General features: G+C 43.4%; 1 protein-coding gene across 1 annotated transcript; it reads right to left on the bottom strand.

Annotated features, from left to right (window-relative positions):
- Positions 1–563: 563 nt before the first annotated feature.
- On the bottom strand, positions 564–20,906 carry LOC120063963 (interleukin-1 receptor type 1-like). Its single transcript, XM_039014273.1, has 11 exons — positions 20,795–20,906; positions 12,260–12,337; positions 9,891–10,143; positions 9,624–9,804; positions 6,500–6,683; positions 4,863–4,925; positions 4,505–4,625; positions 3,032–3,177; positions 2,681–2,824; positions 1,920–2,099; positions 564–1,061 (listed from the first exon to the last, which is right to left on the bottom strand). The coding sequence occupies exons 1-11, from the start codon at positions 20,904–20,906 to the stop codon at positions 571–573; spliced, it is 1,953 nt and encodes a 650-aa protein (XP_038870201.1). The 3' UTR covers positions 564–570.
- Between the last annotated feature and the right edge of the window lie 482 nt (positions 20,907–21,388).

Below are 21,388 nucleotides of genomic sequence, written 5' to 3' on the forward strand. Positions count from 1 at the left end.
GAAAACATTTAATATTAACTGTCGGTAAGCTGTTCATAAATACTTTGGCCTCATAACAAATAACTGCATCCATAAATATTAGTTTAAACACTTATAGCTTATCTCATTGGAGGATTAACAAATCTGAAAGAAATAAAGGAACATTTTGGTGGGAACATTTTTTAAGTAGACAAATAAAGACATCAAATACATTGTATAGAATGTACTGGGCTCTCTTTATTAAAGCTCTCTCACAGATGCGGTGTGTATGTACAACATGGTGGTAAATTGTGTGTGTGCATGTGTGTGTGTTTGAGTGGCTCTGCCAATATGTTCAGAATTAATATTAATACACTCTTAACTGTGCATTTTACAACATTAAATCGGCAGGATGATCAATCATCATCCTGCCTCAAATAAATATCATCCCAGAGGATCAGTCCTCCAAAGTCTGATTCAAGAATATTTCATGAAAATGTGTTGTGAGAGTCAGGAACAACATTTATACTCTCCATGGTATCAGAAGTTCTTTCATTCAACATATTTCCTCCTTATGTCTAACACTGTCCTCTCCAAAGCCCATCAATCCCATCACAAGTTCAACAGGCTGTTCTTCTCTGGGCACCTCGTCCTCATGCCCCTCACGGGCATATAATACCTCAGCTCCTTCCAGAAGCATGAGGACAAGAAAAGAGAGGGTGAGGAGAGAGGGGGCGAAGCCAGCTCCCGTCTCTTCTCCTCCACCTCCTCTTTTCTCCACCTCCCACACCTCAACCCTTTGGTCCTCCTTGTCCTGCTACTCTTCCACCAGCAGATGGCGCCCTGGCGCTCCCGGAGGTGGCGCACCGACTCAGGGAAGAGGGCCAGCTGTGTAGGGGTGACCTCCTCCAGCTCCACCAGGACCACCTTAAGGGAGCCCTCCAGCAGGGCACGGTGCATGGCCGTCTGCCTCTCGAAGCTCTGCCAGTTCTCCAGGACACCGCTGCTGCTGTCACTGTGGCCACTGCAGAACGTAGAGCCAGAGTAGACCAGGAGGAGACGCCGACTGGCCAGCATGCTCTCCTCCACAGCATCTACTACGGCTAGAGAGAGAGGAGGGAGGAGAAAACGGAGAGGGGGGCAAGGAGGAGGGAGGAGAAAAGGGAGAGGGGGGCAGGGAGGAGGGAGGAGAAGAGGGAGGGGGCAAGGAGGAGGGAGAAGAGGGAGGGGGCAGGGAGGAGGGAGAAGAAGAGGGGGGGGGCAGGGAGGAGAAGAGCGAGAGGGAGGAGAAGAGGGAGATGGGGGGCAGGAAGAAGGGAGGACAAGAGGGAGCGGGAGCAGAAGAGGGAGATGGGGGCAGGGAGGAGGGAGGAGAAAAGGGAGAGGGGGAAGGGAGGACAGAGGAGAAGAGGGAGAGGGAGGAGAGGAAGGCGATGGGGGGCAGGGAGGAAAAGAGGGAGAGGGAGGAGATGAGGGAGATGGGGGCAGGAAGGAGGAAGGACAAGAAGGAGAGGGAGCAGAAGAGGGAGATGGGGGCAGGGAGGACGGAGGAGAAGAGGGAAAGGGAGGAGAAGAAGGCGATGGGGGGGCAGGAAGGAGGGAGGAGAAGAGGGATAGGGAGGAGAAGAAGGCGATGGGGGGGCAGGAAGGAGGGAGGAGAAGAGGGATAGGGAGGAGGGAGGAGAAGATGGAGAGGGAGCCAGGGAGGAGAAGAGGGAGAGGGGGGTCAGGGAGAAGAAAAGGGGGAGGGGGAAAGAGAGGAGGGAGAAGAGGGAGAGGGGGAAAGGGAGCAGGGAAAATGGTTATTACAACATTGTTTAACCATTAAGATGGTTTCAGAAGGTCTTTAGGACTTCAGAAAGATTCCACATATTTCATCATCATGCTACATGTGTACTAATGCCAATGTTAAGATAATCTTGTGGAACCTAGATCCCCAGGGTCGAACAGAGATGTCTTACCTTCCCCTGGGAGGCTGTCCCGGCCCAGTAGGAAGAGCCTATAGCCATACCTCCCCTCCAGAACCTGGGGCAACGTGTGGAGGGCAAACATCTCTGCCTCCCCACAGGCCCTGCCCCCATCCCCATCCCCAAACAGACGGGGGTACGCCACGTACGCATCATACAGCTTCCCATCAGAGTCTGCCACATGCAGGACAAGGACAGGTAAAACAAAATAGGTGTGTTAGTGCTGGGCTGGAACAAAAGTCTCCACAAACCTGCCTAACAGGGGAGGCTTGGTTATTAATGACACCATAGTTGCTTGTGTTTCATGGTAACATGGCCTATTCAGTGCCTCGTATTAATCTTCCTCTCTCTGCTTCCTCTGTCATGGAAAATGCAGTGCTTGCATACTGCAGCTGTGGCATGTGGGATGTGCTACAGTACCTTGCTACATTTGCTACTGATTTTACTTGTGGTCAGGTGGGGAGTGGGAAACAAGCAATGCAACATTCATGTGTGTGTGGGTTTAAGTGTGGGCCTGGGGGTTTGTGGGGAGACATGCTGTATGTGCATTACTGTCTATCTGGTGTAGGAATGTATGTTTATGTTAGTGCGAGTTTACATTTTGTGAATGCACACCATACAATGAGTCTGCAGATAGTGTGTAGGTGTCCGTGCGTGTGTATGTCTGCGTGTGCGTGCTCAGGTATGTTTCTATTCATGTTTCCTTGAGTGTGTTTGGGAAGGATATGTGCGGTAAACTGTCTCTCATTGTGTACCTGTGTTTGTGTAGAGAAGCGGGAACACCCTCCTTAGCGACAGCACAATGTCAATCTTAAAACGATGGTAAATAACAACACTAACAGTAAACACCAATCCCAGACTAGTCAGTAGTACCCCAATAGGGAGCAGGTTGTTTGGATCTGTGCAGAAAAAGAGAGAAGATAGCATTTATAACAGTTTTTACCCAAGGTCAAGCTGAATGGCTTTAATTCTTCAACCAGTTTTTTCAAAAGTGGTGAGGTTGCAGTTGTTATACATTATCAAAACAAGGGTAAATGGACAGGATAATATGTATGTGATCTCTTTTGAAACATTTTTATGTTATCTTCCAGAAAGTGTTATCTAACCTGTAGGCTGTAGTGTGAAGGAGGCTGAAGGACTGCCTCTGTCGCTGGAAACCTTACACGTGTAGCTAATGTAAAAGTCCTCCTCTTGCACCATCAAGAAAGTCAAATTAAGCTCCAACCATACACCATTCTCTTCTCTCCACTCCCTGGTTTAGGGGGAGGGGAAGAGAGGGAGAGAAGACAGACAAGTTCCCCCTTGTGAACGCTCAATCAAACCATCATGGCCACAGTTCACAAAATAGCAGTGTATGTTATCTTCAGTTCCATTCAAAGGAAGCACTACTGTGTGTTCAGGTATATGGATTCTATCGTAATCTTAGCGCTATACCTGATATGGTACCAACAGTTTAAATACTATACAGTAGAACAGCCATCTGGATGACACAGAATACATGTAAAGACCAACGCCGGAGTAGAGAAGCAGGTACGGGAGTAAACATTGAATAAGGAACAGACATGGACCAACGTCAACACACAGGTAACATAACGACATATGACAGGGGAAAAGAGCTGGGGAACTGACAGATATAGGGGAGGTAATAACACAGGTGATTGAATCCAGGTGAGTCCAATAATTCGCTGATGCGCGTGACGAGGTAAGCTGGTGTGCGTAATGATGGTGGCAGGAGTGCACAGTGCTGGGCAGCCTGGCGCGAGAGAGTGGTAGCAGGTGTGACAAGACAGGCATATTCAGTGCCATGAAAAAGTATTTCTGATTTTCTCTATTTTTGCATATTTTTTATACTGAATATTATCAGATCTTCAAACAAAGCCTAATATTAGATAAAGATAACCTGAGTGTACAAAAATAATATATATATACTTATTTCATTTATTTAATTAAAGTTATGCAAGTGTGAAAAAGTAATTGCTCCCTTACACTCAATAACTCATTGTGCCACCTCTAGCTGCAAAGACTGCAACCACATGCTTCCTGTAGTTGTTGATCAGTCTCTCACATCGCTGTGGAGGAATTTTGGCCCACTCTTGCATGCAGAATTGCTTTAACTCAGCGACATTTGTGAGTTTTCAAGCATGAACTGCTCGTTTCAAGTCCTGCCACAACATCTCAACTGGGATTAGGTTTGGACTTTGACTTGGCCATTACAAAACTTCACATTTGTTGCTTTTTAACCATTTTCATGTAGACTTGATTGTGTGTTATGGATCATTGTCTTGCTGCATGACCAAGCTGCGCCTCAGCTTCAACTCACAGACAGATGGACAGAAAGTTGTTGAGGTTCTGAGGCACAGGGGAATTGGGTGGTGCACAACTTTGATCATTTTTGTAACTTTTATTTTTAAACTCAGGTTCCCTTTATCTAATATTAGGTTTTGGTTGAAGATCTGATAACATTCAGGATAAAAAATATACAAAAAAAGAGCAAATCAGAACGGAGGCAAATACTTCTTCACGGAACTGTAGAATTCTTACATTGTGTATTGTGATGCTGTTGTGTTGTCTCAACCTACCTTTGTGATTCCTGAAAGACGCGCTCTGAGACAAATTCTCTAGAAATCCAATTCAAATTTGCACAATGTTTTTTCCCCACACTCAGGACAAACACCCGACACATCTTACTGAAGGAAGAACCTAGGGGGCAAACATTGAATTCTTTATTTGCATCATGCATTAAAAGTACAACTGTACAAACTCACGCACACACACACACACACACACACACACACACACACACACACACACACACACACACACACACACACACACACACACACACACACACACACACACACACACACACACACACACACACACACACGAACACATGCACACACATATACAGTACATGTTTTATAGTGGCTTACTCACCCAAATCTGCTTTGATGATCTCATTGGCAGGTTCAACCACTTTGGGCTCCAGGCAATACTCCTCTGAAATGATGACAATGATTCATAAACATCATAGACAGACACAGAAATATGCAGTCACCTGACCCTATTGAACACAACCATTTCTAAGCTCTCACAGAGCAAAGTTTCAAAGCAGCCTCTATGAAATCATAACCTCTGATTCAGGGGCATGTACTTTCCAATGCCTTCAGAAAGTATTCACACCCATTTACCTTTTCCACATTTTGTTGTGTTACAGCTTGAGTTTAAAATGGATTACATTTAAATCTTTGTATCACTGGCCAACACACAGTATCCCATAATGTGAAAGTGGAATTATGTTTTTCAAAGTGTTTACAAATTAATAAAATATTTAAAGCTGAAATGTCTTCAGTCAATAAGTATTCAATTCCTTTCTTATGGCAAGCCTAAATACGTTCAGGAGTAAAATGTTGATTAACAAGTCACACAATAAGTTGCATGGACTCACTCTGTGTGCAATAATAGTGTTTAACATGATTTTTGAATGACTACCTGATATCTGTACCCCACACATACAGCACAATTACATGTAAGGTCCCTCAGTCGAGCAGTGAATTTCAAACACAGGTTCTACCACAAAGACCAGGGAGGTTTTCCAATGCCTCGCAAAGAAGGGCAACTATTGTTAGATGGGTCAAATAAAAATAAAGCAGACAGTGAATATCCCTTTGAGCATGGTGAAATAAGTTCAGGAGTAAAATTAATTACACTTTGGATGGTTACAGTTTGAATGGTGTTTCAATATACCCATTCACTGCAAAGATACAGGTGTCCTTCTTAACTCAGTTGTCAGAGGAAGGAAACTGCTTAGGGATTTCACAATCAGGCCAATGGTGACTATAAAACAGTTATGGACTTTAATGGATGTGATAGGAAAAAACTGAGGATGGATCAACAACATTGTAGTTACTCCACAATACTAACCTAATTGACAGAGTGAAAAGAAGGAAGCCTGTACAGAATAGAAATATTCTACAACATGCATCCTGTTTGCAATAAGGCACTAAAGTAAATCTGCAAAGAAAGTGGCAGAGCAATTCACTTTTTGTCCTGAATACAAAGTCTTATGTTTGTGGAAAATCCAATGCAACACACTACTGACTACCACTTTCCCTATTTTCAAGCATAGTGGTGGCTGCATCATGTTATGGGTATGCTTGTAATCGTTAAGGACCGGATAGCTTTTCATTATACAAAAGAAACGGAATTCAGCTAAACACAGGCAAAATCGTGGAGGAAAACCTGGTTCCGTCTGCTTTCCAACAGGCACTAGGAGATGAATTCACAGGTCAATAACCTTAAACACAAGGTCAAATCTAGGTCAAATCTACACTGAAGTTGTTTACAAAGAAGACAGTGAATGTTCCTGAGGGGCCGATTTACAGTTTAGACTTAAATCTGCTTGAAAATCTATGGCAAGACCTGACATGGTTGTCTAGCAATGATCAGTAACCAGTTTGACTTTCACTGTATCTCTGTAATGGCTGTGGTAAGGATTGGGGGTATATGGTAATAATCTGATCCTAGATCTGTGGTTAAGGACCACTTTTATGAGCTGTGCCAGCAATACTCACCGTCGACCATACCGTTGATGGTCTCTGAGATCCTGCCGCTGAGCCCTTCCAAGTTAAAGGTCATGGTGCAGGTGTAGAACGCACGATCCTCAAGGGTGACCAGTTTTACTTGGAGTAAAACATTGTGACTGACATAGCTAAACCTGTTCCACAAGGGATCATCTTCCACAATGGGTTCACAGCCCTGACAGGGTTAAAATAGAAATGCACACTGAAAGGTAGTGGTAATGGAATATGGCTAGTAGTACAAAATGAATACACAATTACAGATAAGTTCTGATAATGTCTTACCTTAGAAGACCAACTCTCAGAACAATTCAATGCAGTACAATGTGTGAGAGAAATGAACAATGAAAGTGTATATACTGTGTCTGAAGTAACATTGTCTCAAATGTAGTCACTAGTAGTAATAACCCTACATTCCTATAGTTTTAAACACAAATTAAGCATACAGAGAAATGGACTGAATTACTGAAAAGAAAGATTTCAAACAGGCTTTCCAGCATTGTCAGGCATGGTGTCACGCCCTGACCATAGTTTGCTTTGTATGTTTCTATGTTTTGTTTGGTCAGGGTGTGATCTGAGTGGGCATTCTATGTTGTATGTCTAGTTTGTCTATTTCTATGTGTTTGGCCTGATATGGTTCTCAATCAGAGGCAGGTGTTAGTCGTTGTCTCTGATTGGGAACCATATTTAGGTAGCCTGTTTTGTATTGTGGGTTGTGGGTGATTGTTCCTGTTTCTGTGTCTTTTTGTATGTCACCATACGGGACTGTTGCGTTTTCGTTCGTTTGTCCGTTTATTGTTTTGTTCTTTGTTTTCAAGTTTTCTAATTAAAATGGATAATCATCATGCTGCATTTTGGTCCTCCGATCCTTCTTTCTACTCCTCCTCAGATGAGGAGGACGACGAACGTGACAGAATCACCCACCACCAAAGGACCAAGCAGCGTGGTAACGGGCAGCAGCAGCAGCGATCGCAGGACTCCTGGACCTGGGAGGAGATTCTGGACGGCAAGGGACCCTGGGCACAAGCTGGAGAATATCACCGCCCCAGGGCTGAGCTGGAGGCAGCGAAAGCGGAGAGGCGGCGGTATGAGGAAGCAGCACGTAAGCGTGGCTGGAAGCCAGAGAGGCAGCCCCAAAAATTTCTTGGGGGGTGGCACACGGGGAGTGTGGCGAAGTCAGGTAGGAGACCTGCGCCAACTGCCCGTGCTTACCGTGGAGAGAGAGGGACCGGGCAGGCACCGTGTTATGCCGTGAGGCGCACGGTGTCCCCGGTGCGCAGGCATAGCGCGGTGGGGTACATAGCAGCGCCTCGTATCGGCCGGGCTAGAGTGGGCATCGAGCCAGGTGCCATGAAGCCGGCTCAGCGCATCTGGTCTCCAGTGCGTCTCCTCGGGCCGGGGTACATAGCACCAGCCCTACGCAGGGTGTCCCCGGTTCGCCAGCACAGCCCAGTGCGGGCTATTCCACCTTGCCGCACTGGCCTGGCTACGGGGAGCATTCAGCCAGGTAGGGTTGGGCAGGCTCGGTGCTCGAGACCTCCAGTGCGCCTTCACGGTCCGGTCTATCCAGTGCCACCTCCACGCACCAGCCCTCCGGTGGCAGCCACCCGCACCAGGCTGTCTCTCCGTCTCCTCACTACAGGTGCTCCCGCCTGCTCAGCACTGCCAGAGTCTTCCTCCTGTCCAACGCCGCCTGAATCTTCCTCCTGTCCAGCGCCGCCTGAGTCTTCCTCCTGTCCAGCGCCGCCTGAGTCTTCCTCCTGTCCAGCGCCGCCTGAGCCGTCAGAGCCGCCCGTCTGTCCTGAGCCGCCAGAGCCACCCGTCTGTCCTGAGCCGCCAGAGCCACCCGTCTGTCCTGAGCCGCCAGAGCCGCCCATCTGTCCTGAGCCGCCAGAGCCGCCCGTCTGTCCTGATCCGCCAGAGCCGCCCGTCTGTCCTGAGCCGCCAGAGCCGCCCGTCTGTCCTGAGCCGCCCGTCTGTCCGGAGCCGCCCGTCAGTCCGTAGCCGCCCGTCAGTCCGGAGCCCCCAGAGCCGCCCGTCAGTCCGGAGCCCCCAGAGCCGCCCGCCAGTCCGGAGCCGCCAGAGCCGCCCGCCAGTCCGCAGCTGCCCGCCAGTCCGGAGCTGCCCCTCATTCCGGAGCTGCCCCTCAGTCCAGAGGCGCCCCTCAGTCCAGAGGCGCTCCTCAGTCCAGTGGGGCCCTTTATTAGGGTTCTCAGTCCAAGGTCGGCGGCGAGGGTCGCCGCTCCAAAGAGGTTACTGAAGCGGGCAATGACTATGGTGGAGTGGGGTCCACGTCCCGCGCCAGAGCCGCCACCGCGGACAGATGCCCACCCAGACCCTCCCCTATAGGTTTAGGTTTTGCGGCCGGAGTCCGCACCTTGGGGGGGGGGGGGGGGGGGGGGGGGGGGGTAATGTCACGCCCTGACCATAGTTTGCTTTGTATGTTTCTATGTTTTGTTTGGTCAGGGTGTGATCTGAGTGGGCATTCTATGTTGTATGTCTAGTTTGTCTATTTCTATGTGTTTGGCCTGATATGGTTCTCAATCAGAGGCAGGTGTTAGTCGTTGTCTCTGATTGGGAACCATATTTAGGTAGCCTGTTTTGTATTGTGGGTTGTGGGTGATTGTTCCTGTTTCTGTGTCTTTTTGTATGTCACCATACGGGACTGTTGCGTTTTCGTTCGTTTGTCCGTTTATTGTTTTGTTCTTTGTTTTCAAGTTTTCTAATTAAAATGGATAATCATCATGCTGCATTTTGGTCCTCCGATCCTTCTTACTACTCCTCCTCAGATGAGGAGGACGACGAACGTGACACATGGGACCAGAAATCCGCCATGGCATTTCTGACACACCAGACTCTTTTTCCATTGAGGCCCCGACATTGGCCCATTTCCTTTCCTTGAGGCCCCCAAAATGCCCGTTTTTGTCTCTGTGGCCCCCATTCTTAGCCAGATAATTCTAATTCTGTACAAAAAAAAAACAAGTTAGACTATCCCATTGGACCAGCCCATTCGGTATTTTCCCGAAATGCCATTTGGCCAGTCCGCCCCTGCTGTCAGGCGTCCCCTCTCAACACTCTCCTATTAAACTGCACTGTCTGTTTACCCCATTGGACTCACCTTGTACCACTGGATGGAGTAATTGTCCACTTCCCTGATATGGTCACTCAATGGGCAGTTCAGGAAAGAGTTGGCTGTTTTGGTCAGGACCTGTTCTGCCATTTCTGGTCGACTGCATTCTTCTGGGTTGGTGTGGTTCACAATCAGTAAGGCAACCTTCTTGTAGCACCTGGAGGGTAGTCTGTTATCAAAGGTAACAGGAAAGATTTACACACACACACACACACACACACACACACACACAGCAGACAAAAGTATAGCCCCTACCTCACAACACACACATAGTCTCCAGCATCCTCCATCGTGATGTTAAAAATCCAGAGTGTCTTCCCCCGCACCAGAGTCTTTCCTGTCTCCCTGGTCAGCTCTGTCCCAGTCCTTGGGTCATACCATGAGATGTTATAGGGGATGCTGCGGTTGTCAAACATGTTGAGGTCCACCAGGGTGGACGTCAACATGGCAGCATCACCGGAAACTGAAAAGACCCGCTCAGTCTCTCGTCCTTTGTCCACACAGAGCTCTGCACACAAAGAGTATATAGAGTAAAGACAAACATGCAGTACAGGGACTGTTTGAGGACCACCATCTTATTTAATGAGGCCACCTCTTAAAGAACAGAATATATTGGGGAAATGATGCACACCAAAAAAGTATGCAATTATTACGCGTGTCATGTAGTATGCATAGACAGAGTTTTTACATAGATGGCCCTTTCAAAATATATCTCTTCAGAACAAATTCTCCAGTGTTCATGTTTTATTAACACTGATGGTGTTAAATCAATACTGAAAGTGTTGAGTCTGTGGACCCATAGACACCAGAGCTGGGTTAAATGAACACACTGATTAGTGTAAAGCCTTATTCAAATATTTCCCACAGTGCAATGAGTTACCACCCATTACTTTATTTTTTTGTGACAGAGACATAATTGTTGCATTCATCCATTTTTTGTCTTGTAGACTTCAAAAAGTAAGATCCTAAATTAATATGTTTTCATAAAAAATGTATATTTAACACAATGCCATATGTATTTCATAAGGCCTTATTTTGCAGGCATAGTTTTAACCAAATACAGGGGCCTGAAACTCATACACATCACTTTGAACTAAAACCATGCCCATCATATTTCCCAGCATGCTCTATTGCAGGATTTTTTTTTATTTTGAATTGTTTGTTTCAATATCTGTTTGTGCAGGTACATTGGTACATTGATTGATTAAGTGTTTGTTAGCAACATTAGCAACAAACGTAAACCTTTTATTCTGAGAGTGTAATACAAGGGCCTGAAATCCATGTTTTACAAGCCACATCAGGCCTGCAAATCACATTATGCTGGCTTACAAAGTGATGTGTAATTCCTATTGAAATCCAATCAGTGGGTGGAGATCCAACAGTTGGAAAATGAATTCACCTGCAACCTGCATTCAGAATGACTGCCAGGGTTAGGAACATTAAGAACTAAGTGATTGGATTAGTTTAGAAAAATGTATGTAGTTTATCTTTGTGTAGTATATTGAAACAAACAATTCTAAAATATCAACCTGCAAAACAGCCAACGCCGGCCGTAGTTTTGGTTCAAAGTGATGTGTATGAGTTTCAGGCCCCTCTATTAGGGTAAAACTAGGCCCTCAAAATAAGGCCTTATGAAAGACATATGGTATTGTGTTAAATATATATATTTTATTTTAACATTCACTGAGGATCTCACTTAATACTGGGTGAAGTCCATATGACTGAAAATGGATGAATGCAACAACCATGTCTCTGTTAATAACAAATATTGTCATGGGTGGTAACTCTGCAATTTACTCAGGCAAGACAATCTGGGAAATATTTGAATAAGGCTTTATACTAAGCAGAAAGTTAATTTAACACTGTTCCGGTTTTTATATGGGGTCCATAGACAACACTTTCAGTGTTGATTTAAAGGTCATGAATATATAAAATTAAGTTTTTCATGAAATTGGATGATATTTGAAGGAAACCAGATCAAATGATGATGATCAAGGTATGAAAAATGACTGTAGATTCTACATTGATAAAGTTTGATCATAAAGTTACTGGTCCCCTCCCCCACGTTAACGTGACATCACGTTAACTCTTATTTTAATACACCAATGGAACTGTACCATGATATTCTCCTACCTAATTTAAATAACTATCATCTTTTAACCAACATCGGAGAAGACATGTTTGCAGAGGGGCATGGTTTATATAGCTAGATAGCTACTCTACTGGTGCCAAAATGTGACTGAATGGTGTCAGCAAATATAATTACAAGTTTACCCTATTAATCTATGGCAAATATTCTTATATTTTTCCCCTTTCATGTTTGTCTGGTGTTAGCTAGTTACTGGCTAGCCAGGTCTTCAGCCAGCATGGAACAAAATGGAGGAAGGGTAGTTTAAAACTGCACGCAGATATTTGCAGCGTTGCTTTATAAAATTATATAATTCCATCAACCCCCACCAGAGGTCAGACTTAAGACATGACAAAGTGAAGGACCATGTTTCTGGATATAGAGCTGTTAACTTGATCCAGTTTAATTCAATCAGTACTTCTAGCTGTCCTCGTAACATGGTTGATTGATTGATTGATGGCTGATGAATTCTGTGGGTAAAGTTCATCCTACTTACCTCCTACTGCCTTGGAGCTGCCAATGAGACAGAGGAGTGAGAAGAGCAAGAACTGCAACATCTGACTCCAATCCATAGCTGAAACAAAGAGACACACAGAATCACTTGTGAGTTTTAGTCACGCATTGCCATAATAGACTCAAATGAACTATTAGAACCAAGGATCACATCACACTGTCCAAAATCTTCAGCAAGCAAAATGATCTCACATACAAAAGTATCATGCTTCTTTCTAACCATCCACTGAATCCCTTACTTGTCAACTGAATGTCTGTCTCCCACACAAACACACCCCACAGCTACACAAATTATCCAGTGTTAAATCAACACCGAGAGTGTTAAATGAACACTGAAAGAGTGTACCCCTATAGACACTGGAACATTTTAAATAAACACACTGCTTGGTGTAAAGCCTTATTTTTTATTTATTTTTACTTTTTCCTAGAGTGCATTGCCTTTCAAGTGAATTGTAGAGATACAGTACTATCCGAGACTGTATTTGTTAGTGACAGAGACATGGTTGTTGCATCCATCAGCTGTCCGAGCAGCTAACCGATCGCTGCAGCTGTACATAGCCCATCTGTAAATAGCCCATCCAATCTACCTACCTCATCCCCATATTGTTTTTATTTATTTTTCTGCTCTTTTGCACACCAGTATTTCTACTTGCACATCATCATCTACACATCTATCACTCCAGTGTTAATTTGCTAAATTGTAATTACTTGCTACTGTGGCCTATTTATTGCCTTACCTCCTCACGCCATTTGCACACACTGTATATAGACTGTTATTGTGTTATTGACTATACGTTTGTTTATTCCATGTGCAACTCTGTGTTGTTGTTTGTGTCGCACTGCTTTGCTTTATCTTGGCCAGGTCACAGTTGTAAATGAGAACTTGTTCTCAACTAGCCTACCTGGTTAAATAAAGGTTAAATAAAATAAAAAAATATTTTTTCAGTCCAAGGGACTACACCAAGTGAGATCCTTAGCAAATATGTTATCATAAATTGTTTATTATTTAACACAATACTATACATATTTCATATGACATAATGTTAAGGGCCTACTCTGAACATAATTAAATGTTGAATTAACACTCATTGTTGTATAATAACCCGTGTTGGTGTTAATAACCAGAGTTGAACCAAAACCACGCCCATCATAATCATATTTCACAGCGTGCTCTATTTCAGGTTGATTTAAAAATTGCAAGTACAATGATTAATTAATGTTATGCATCTCAAATATAAATGTCATACATTTTCCAAACTAAGCCGACGTGTTAATTGGATTTATTGCGCCAATTACTGAAATGGTTGTTCCAGTTTAGAAGCTTTAGGTCAGGTATTCCCAAACTGGGGTATGTACAATGCCATCGGGGGTATGCCAAATATAAATGTGATTCACATTTTCAAACAGTCCGTTTATATTTTCCAACGGGGCTATACATTTGGGTGAGGTTTCTTTCTCACCTTAGTAGCCTCGTTTCACTGCCAAAAATAAAATTAAACCATCTAGTGTTCAGCGAAATAACAACACAATGTCAAATACAGGTATCCTAGTCAAATAATTAACATCCAATCACATTAACCGTTACTCTCTCGCGGGAATTCCAATATGTAGCCAAACGTAGCTGCTGCTCATTCCGTTTGCTCGAAAATTGATAAATGGTTAAAAAAAGTAAGGTCCGCGTCCATAGAGACACATACCAGCAGTTCTACACCTGCACCTGTCGACAACACAAGTTGTTCTGCTTCCACGAGCACATCCAATGCTAGCATCAGTAATTCTACATTTGTTGTTAGCCCAGCTAACTTAGCATGGACACTGACAGTTGTGAATCTGATGCAGCCAAAGAGTTACTCCCCCCTTACCCGGGAAAGCACCAAACAACAGACAGGGACTTTGGACCATCGAAGCGGCGCAAATATGATGGGAACTACATTGATTTGGGGTTCACTTATATTGGAAGTAGTGCCTTTCCTCAGCCACAGTGTGTTATATGTGCAAAAGTATTATCTCACAACTCGATGAAACCTTCACTCTTGCGCAGACATTTAGAAACAGAACATGCCAAACTTAAAAATAAGCCACGGGAGGTTTTGAGCGAGAATTAAGATGACTTTCGAATAGTAAGACATGTATAAAAGCAACAGATACCATTAATAAGAATTTGTTCTTAATTAACTGACTTGCCTAGTTAAATAAAGGTAAAATGAAATTTAAAAATAAGGAGCTAGAAGCATCTTATATGGTGGTGTCACGATTGTCGTCGGGAGAAGGAGAAGAGGACCAAAGTGCAGCGTGATAAGTATTCATAATACTTTTGAAAGGTGCAACAAAAACACTAAACAGAAAATAACCACCCACAACTACCCGTGGGAAAACAGGCTACCTAATTATGGTTCTCAATCAGAGACGACGATAGACAGCTGCCTCTGATTGGCAACCATACCAGGCCAAAACATAGAAATACAAAACCTAGACATACAAACATAGAATGCCCACCCACATCACACCCTGACCAAACAAAAAATAGAAACATACAAAGCAATCTACGGTCAGGACGTGACAGGTGGCTAGGACAGGCAAGCCCCATACTATTGTGGAGGACTTAATTCTTCCTGCTGCCGCGGATATGGTTGTGTCGTGAAACACTGTTTCACGACACATCAGTGACATGGCAGGAGATGTTTTGAAACAATTACTGCTTCGCATACCAGACAGTGAATTCTATGTTGTACAGCTGGATGAGTCAACAGATGTGGCGGGCCTGGCACAGCTCCTGGTATTTGTCCGTTATGTTTATGGGGGGTCAATTAAGGAAGACATCCTCTTCTGCAAACCACTGGAAACCAGGACAACAGGAGAGGATATTTTTTAAGTACTGGACAGCTTTGTGACATCAAATGGACTTTGGTGGTCAAGAAGTGTTGGTATCTGTACTGATGGCGCAAAAGCCATGACAGGGAGACATCAAATCAAATCAAATGTATTTGTCACATACACATGGTTAGCAGATGTTAATGCAAGTGTAGCGAAATGCTTGTGCTTCTAGTTTCGACCATGCAGTAATATCTAACAGTAATATAACCTAACAATTCCACAACAACTACCTTATACACACAAGTGTAAAGGAATGAATACGAATATGTACATAAAAATATATAAATGAGTGATGGCCCAACGGCATAGGCAAGATGCAGTAGATGGTATAGAGTACAGTATATACATATGAGATGAGTAATGTAGGGTATGAAAACATATAAAGCGGCATTGTTTAAAGTGGCTAGTGATACATTACATCAAGATGGCAAGATGCAGTAGATGGTATAGAGTACAGTATATACATATGAGATGAGTAATGTAGGGTATGAGAACATATAAAGTGTCATTGTTTAAAGTGGCTAGAGATACATTTAATTACATCAAGATGGCAAGATGCAGTAGATGGTATAGAGTACAGTATATACATATGAGATGAGTAATGTAGGGTATGTAAACATTATATAAAGTGGCTAGTGATAAATTGATTACATCAATTTTTCTATTATTAAAGTGGCTGGAGTTGAGTCAGTATGTTGGCACCAGCCACTCAATGTTAGTGATGGCTGTTTAACAGTCTGATGGCCTTGAGATAGAAGCTGTTTTTCAGTCTCTCGGTCCCCGCTTTGATGCACCTGTACTGATCTTGCCTTCTGGATGATAGCGGGGTGAACAGGCAGTGGCTCGGGTGGTTGTTGTCCTTGATGATCTTTTTGGTCTTCCTGTGACATCGGGTGGTGTAGGTGTCCTGGAGGGCAGGTAGTTTGCACCCGGTGATGCGTTGTGCAGACCTCACTACCCTCTGGAGAGCCTTCCGGTTATGGGCGGAGCAGCTGCCGTACCAGGCGGTGATACAGCCCGACAGGATGCTCTCGATTGTGCATCTGTAAAAGTTTGTGAGTGGTAACGGGAGTACAAGCAGTTTCCCCCGATGCCACTTGGGTACACTGCAGCATCCACCGAGAGGCTCTAACTGCCAAGGGAATACCTGACAGCTTGAAAGACGTTTTGGACACTACAGTGAAAATGGTTGACTTTGTTATAGCAAGGCCCCTGAACTCTCGTGTATTTTCTGCATTATGCAAAGATATGGGCGGCGACCATGTAACGCTTTTACAACATACAGAATTGTGCTGCTTATCAAGGGGCAAAGTATTGACACGTTTTCTTGAATTGAGAGATGAGAATAAAGTGTTCTTTACTGACCATAATTTTCCCTTGTTTGACTGCTTGCATGATCACGAGTTTCTCCCATGACTGGCCTATCTGGGTGATATTTTTTCTCGCCTGAATGATCTGAATCTAGGATTACAGGGACTCTCCACAACTATATTCAATGTGCAGGACAAAATTGAGGCTATGATTAGGAAGTTGGAGCTCTTTTCTGTCTGCATTAACAAGGACAACACACAGGTCTTTTCATCATTGTATGATTTTTGTGTGCAAATCAACTCAAGCTTACGGACAATGTCAAATGTCAAATGCGAAGCACCTGAGTGAGTTGGGTGTGAAATTACACAGGTACTTTCCCGAAACGGACAACACAGACAACTGGATTCATTATCCCTTTCATGCCCTGCCTCCAGTCCACTTACCAATATCTAAACAAGAGAGCCTCATCGAAATTGCAACAAGCGGTTCTGTGAAAATTGAATTTAATCAGAAGCCACTGCCAGATTTCTGGATTGGACTGCACTCAGAGTATCCTGCCTTGGCAAATAGCGCTGTTAAGACACTGATGCCCTTTGCAACCACGTACTTATGTGAGAGTGTATTCTCTGCCCTCTCTAGCATAAAAACTAAATACAGGCACAGACTGTGTGTGGAAAATGATTTAAGACTGAGACTCTCTCCAATACAACACAACATTGCAGAGTTATGGGGATTCTTTCAAGCACACTCTTCTCATTAACCTGTTATTCACAATTTTCAATGAACAAATAAGGTTTTTAATGTTAAGTAAAGAGCAAAATCATTGATTATTATTATATTATTATTTGTGCCCTGGTCCTATAAGAGCTCGTTGTCACTTCCCACGAGCCGGGTTGTGACAAAAACTCTCACTCATTCTTATGTTTAATAAATGTATCATATAGTGTGCGTATGGCAGGCTTACAATGATGGCAAAAAACAACATTTGAGAGTGCACTGACCCTGGTGCTAGAGGGGGTACGCAGGTTGAATGTTTTAAGGGGTACGGGACTATAAAAAGGTTGGGAACCACTGCTTTAGGTAGTCTCATATTTCAGTATTCCCAACCCTGGCAGTCATTCTGAATGCAGGTTGCTGGTGATCTAAAATTCAGAAGGTTGGATATCCCCATTCTTGCTGGATATTTATCAGATTTAGACATCACTTTGCAAGCCAACATGTTGGGTTTTTCAAATGATCCAAACAGGGTTTATCAAATTAGTTTTTATTCACTTTCTTTCTGGGTTGGCCAAGCAGCTCGGTCTTTTTAAACATAATCCATAGATTATTTTCAGATAGTTATTTAGATAGTTATTTTTGGCCATCCGTGAGAGTAAATGTCATTCCTGTCGAACATGTTAATTTTGTACACTGTAACATAACATTTTACTTGAAAGTTATTCCACATCACATAATCTAATACAAAAATGTTAACATTATTATTACTATCCCATTGGGGATATCCGATTATGATTTGCATAGGCTTTTAAGGAACTCATATACTTCTGTAGGCTTAATTAAAGCTAAAAATAAATAAATAAAATTCAACAGAACAGATCAACTGGAATTACATTTACTCTCACGGGTGGCCAAAAATGACTTCCTGAACCTACACCCCTACTACGTCAAGCCTCCAGTCTTCTGATTTGACCCACTCGGTCATATCTCAGTAACCCAGAGTCCCCAAATCCAACCTTGCTCTTTTTAAAAAACTACCAAACTAAGTGACCCAATGCATGCAACTCAGCTGTTGGGTTATCCAAACAATTCAGTATGTTTTAGAGTGTTAGCCCTCATGAGGCCTTATGAAATACATATTGTATTGTATTAAAGGTCCTAAACAGTCATTCTGAAAAGTACTTTTTCTGTCATGTCTAACTACCAGGAAGTTTGTAAAGAGGCTGAGTATGCCGGGAGCTTATATTCATGAGCTCATCTTGACTGACAGCTCTTTGAAACTCCCATGTAAAGAAACTTGGATGCAGTCAGCCATGTTGCAACAAAATCATCTCAAGCAAATTTGCTGATACACAAAGCAACTCAAACATTGAAATTGCATCAATGATATCAATTCTTTTTTATACATCCCCTGTTTGGCATGTCTCTTGTGATGCAGTTCACAACAGCACTGATCAATGTGTTGACATGACAACTGCTTCAGAGTTTTGAATGACACCCCCACCCTTTGTTCCATGCTAGCTGAAGACCTAGCTAGCCAGTAACTAGCTAACACCAGACAGAGATGAAAGGGGAAACATATAAGAATCTTTGCCATTGATGAACAGGGTAAACTTTTATTTATATTTGATGACACCCTAAAGTCAAATTTTGGCACCAGTAGAGTGGGTATCTAGCTATATACCACATCCCTATGTAAACATGCCTTCTCCAATGTTGGTTACAAGGCAGTACTTTTCGAAATGTTGCCATTGGTTAATTAAAATTAGACTGAAGGCGATGTCACCTTGTTCCCTTAATAACGAATCCAAGTGTTTGACATGGGGGAGTTGACCAGTAACTTTATGATCAAACATTATCAATCTAGAATCAATTGTAATTTTTCATACTTTGGTCATCATACTTTGATCTGGTTTCCTTTAAATATCATCCAGTTTCATGAAAAACATGATTTTGACTGTCCAATACCTTTAAATAGCTCAATTTTAATGATAACATATTCACTTAGGATCTCACTTGGTGAAGTCCATAGGGGAATTTGCTGTGTAGAGACAATCTGGGGCAGGCCTTCACGGAAAACAAAAAATATTTGACTACAGGAGTCACCACGGTAGTCAACCACTACAGCCCGTGACGGTAGTCAACCACCACAGCCCGTGACACGCAGGCAGGCGAGCTAATACCTCATACCTGGAGCAAGGCCAGACACATCCCACCACAGAAAGACTCTATCACCAGGGGGGAACAACCCTAACCTGGGAGAACTACCTTGCTGCACTCAAACCCTTAACAAGAACACATTATTCTGCTAGTTGCTCACCAGGACTGATTAGTTGAATCAAAAATCTAATCAAAGTTTATTGCTCACATAGACAGTTTAGTAGTTGTTATAGTGGGTGCAGCGAATTGCTTGCATTATTAGATCCTTACAGTGCAGTAAAATGTCAAACATCAGGTGTGATTTAGCAAAAGCCTGCATACCCAGTTGCTGTCCAGCAGCAGGGTTGGCTATCCCTGGAGTGATGATACTGTGCGGCGTAAGAGTCATATGGAATAAAATAATGGTTAAACCTGGAATTTTTAGTTGCTACGTATAAATTAAAAATATATACCCAGTGATTGTTATAGAATATAACTTATGAATCCCTCATAAGCTTAGTTCAATTGTTGTAACCCATCAGAACCCAAAATACAAGCTTGCTTTACTCCAATGATCCACTACACTACTTTCATACGCAACAGAAGGAATTAAAACGTGAAATGCAAAACAAGATAATGCGACTCACAAATGAACGTAACAGAGAAGAACATCAAGGCAGTACAAAATACAATTTAAAAAACTCTAAATGTCACCTACCTGACTGAACCCTAGTCAACACTTTACTCAGAAGTCAACCACACACACCACTAAACACCCTCGAAAATTCCACTCCTGGGGTTGACACAGTTGACTTTTTTTTAGCAGGTTACTCATGCAGGGTCACAGCTCTGCACTCTCTCTCTTTAATACGTGCATGGCCAACGCTTTTTACTCCATGATCATACAGAGTACTAACCGGCAGCAACAACTAACACATTCTTAGCATACATTAATGATATAGTCATAAATTAATGATATACTGTATACCCATTGACTCTTAAAGGATAACTTATAAATCCCTCATGAGCTTAGTTCAACTGTCGTACACCATCAGAACCAAAATACAAGCTCGTTTTACTCCAATGTTTCTAAACAATGTAAATGTAAACAAACACTGTATTGCCTCAAAACATGGTTAAAACTATAATTTTAATATGATGGATGGTCAGTCTTTGCATAGCTCTGTCTATAAATTTGATAGTGTTTACATTTCTCCAGGTCCATCCCTCAGCTTTTTACCAAAACACGGGTTGGGTTACCACTTTGTTATTGTTTCAGTTAAGGATTCTAGCTTTAAAGTTATATCTCTAGTTATCACTGGTTAACCTCTGCAGGATAATTTACTGCCATTATTTTTTGCATTTGACACTTCAGTCACAAGAACAGAGAGATTGTCCTCAGCTATCTTCCCCGCAGGGACCCGCACGGTAGCAGTTGAAAAAGTGAGGAAAGGTGAGTGCCCTCCAACCCGATCACCAAGCTGGGGATCCTGGGACTGATAACCTCCCTCTGCAACTGGATCCTGGACTTCGTAATGAGACAGCCCCAGACCCCAGGTGGTGAGGGTAGGCAACAGCACTTCCGCCATGCTGACCATCAACACAGGGGCCCCTCAGGGGTATGTGTTTAATCCCCTCCTGTATTCCTTGTTCCCCCACGACTGCATAGCCACGCACAACTCCAACACCATCATCAAGTTTGATGGCGGTGAGACAACCTACCGGGATTAAGTCAGAGACTTGGCATTGTGGTGCCAGGACAACAATCTCTCCCTCAACGTCAGTAAGACCAAGGAGCTGATCGTGGACTACAGCATAAAGAGGGGAGAGCACGGCCACATCCACATGGATGGGGCTGTAGTGGAGCGGATTGAGAGCTTCAACTTCCTTGGTGTCCACATCACTAAAGACTTAACACACACAAACACCCGCACAGTCGTGAAGAGGGAACGACAGCGCCTCTTCCCCCTCAAGAGGCTGAAAAGATTTGTCATGGGCCCTCGGATCCTCAAAAAGTTCTATAGCTGCACCATCGAGAGCATCTTGACTGGCTGCATCACAGCTCTGTATG

The sequence above is a fragment of the Salvelinus namaycush genome, chromosome 19 (assembly GCF_016432855.1).
Source record: "Salvelinus namaycush isolate Seneca chromosome 19, SaNama_1.0, whole genome shotgun sequence".
Classification (NCBI taxonomy): Eukaryota; Metazoa; Chordata; class Actinopteri; order Salmoniformes; family Salmonidae; genus Salvelinus; species Salvelinus namaycush.

Bases quoted from the DNA above. Each gene is read 5' to 3' on its own strand.
- LOC120063963 (XM_039014273.1), bottom strand. From the start codon at position 20,906: ATGGCGGAAGTGCTGTTGCCTACCCTCACCACCTGGGGTCTGGGGCTG. The intron at 10,144-12,259 runs GTAAGTAGGATG...CTTTGTGTGCAG, and splicing joins CAGCTCCAAGGCAGTAGGAG to AGCTCTGTGTGGACAAAGGA. The intron at 2,825-3,031 runs GTTAGATAACAC...TTTTCTGCACAG, and splicing joins CTTCACACTACAGCCTACAG to ATCCAAACAACCTGCTCCCT.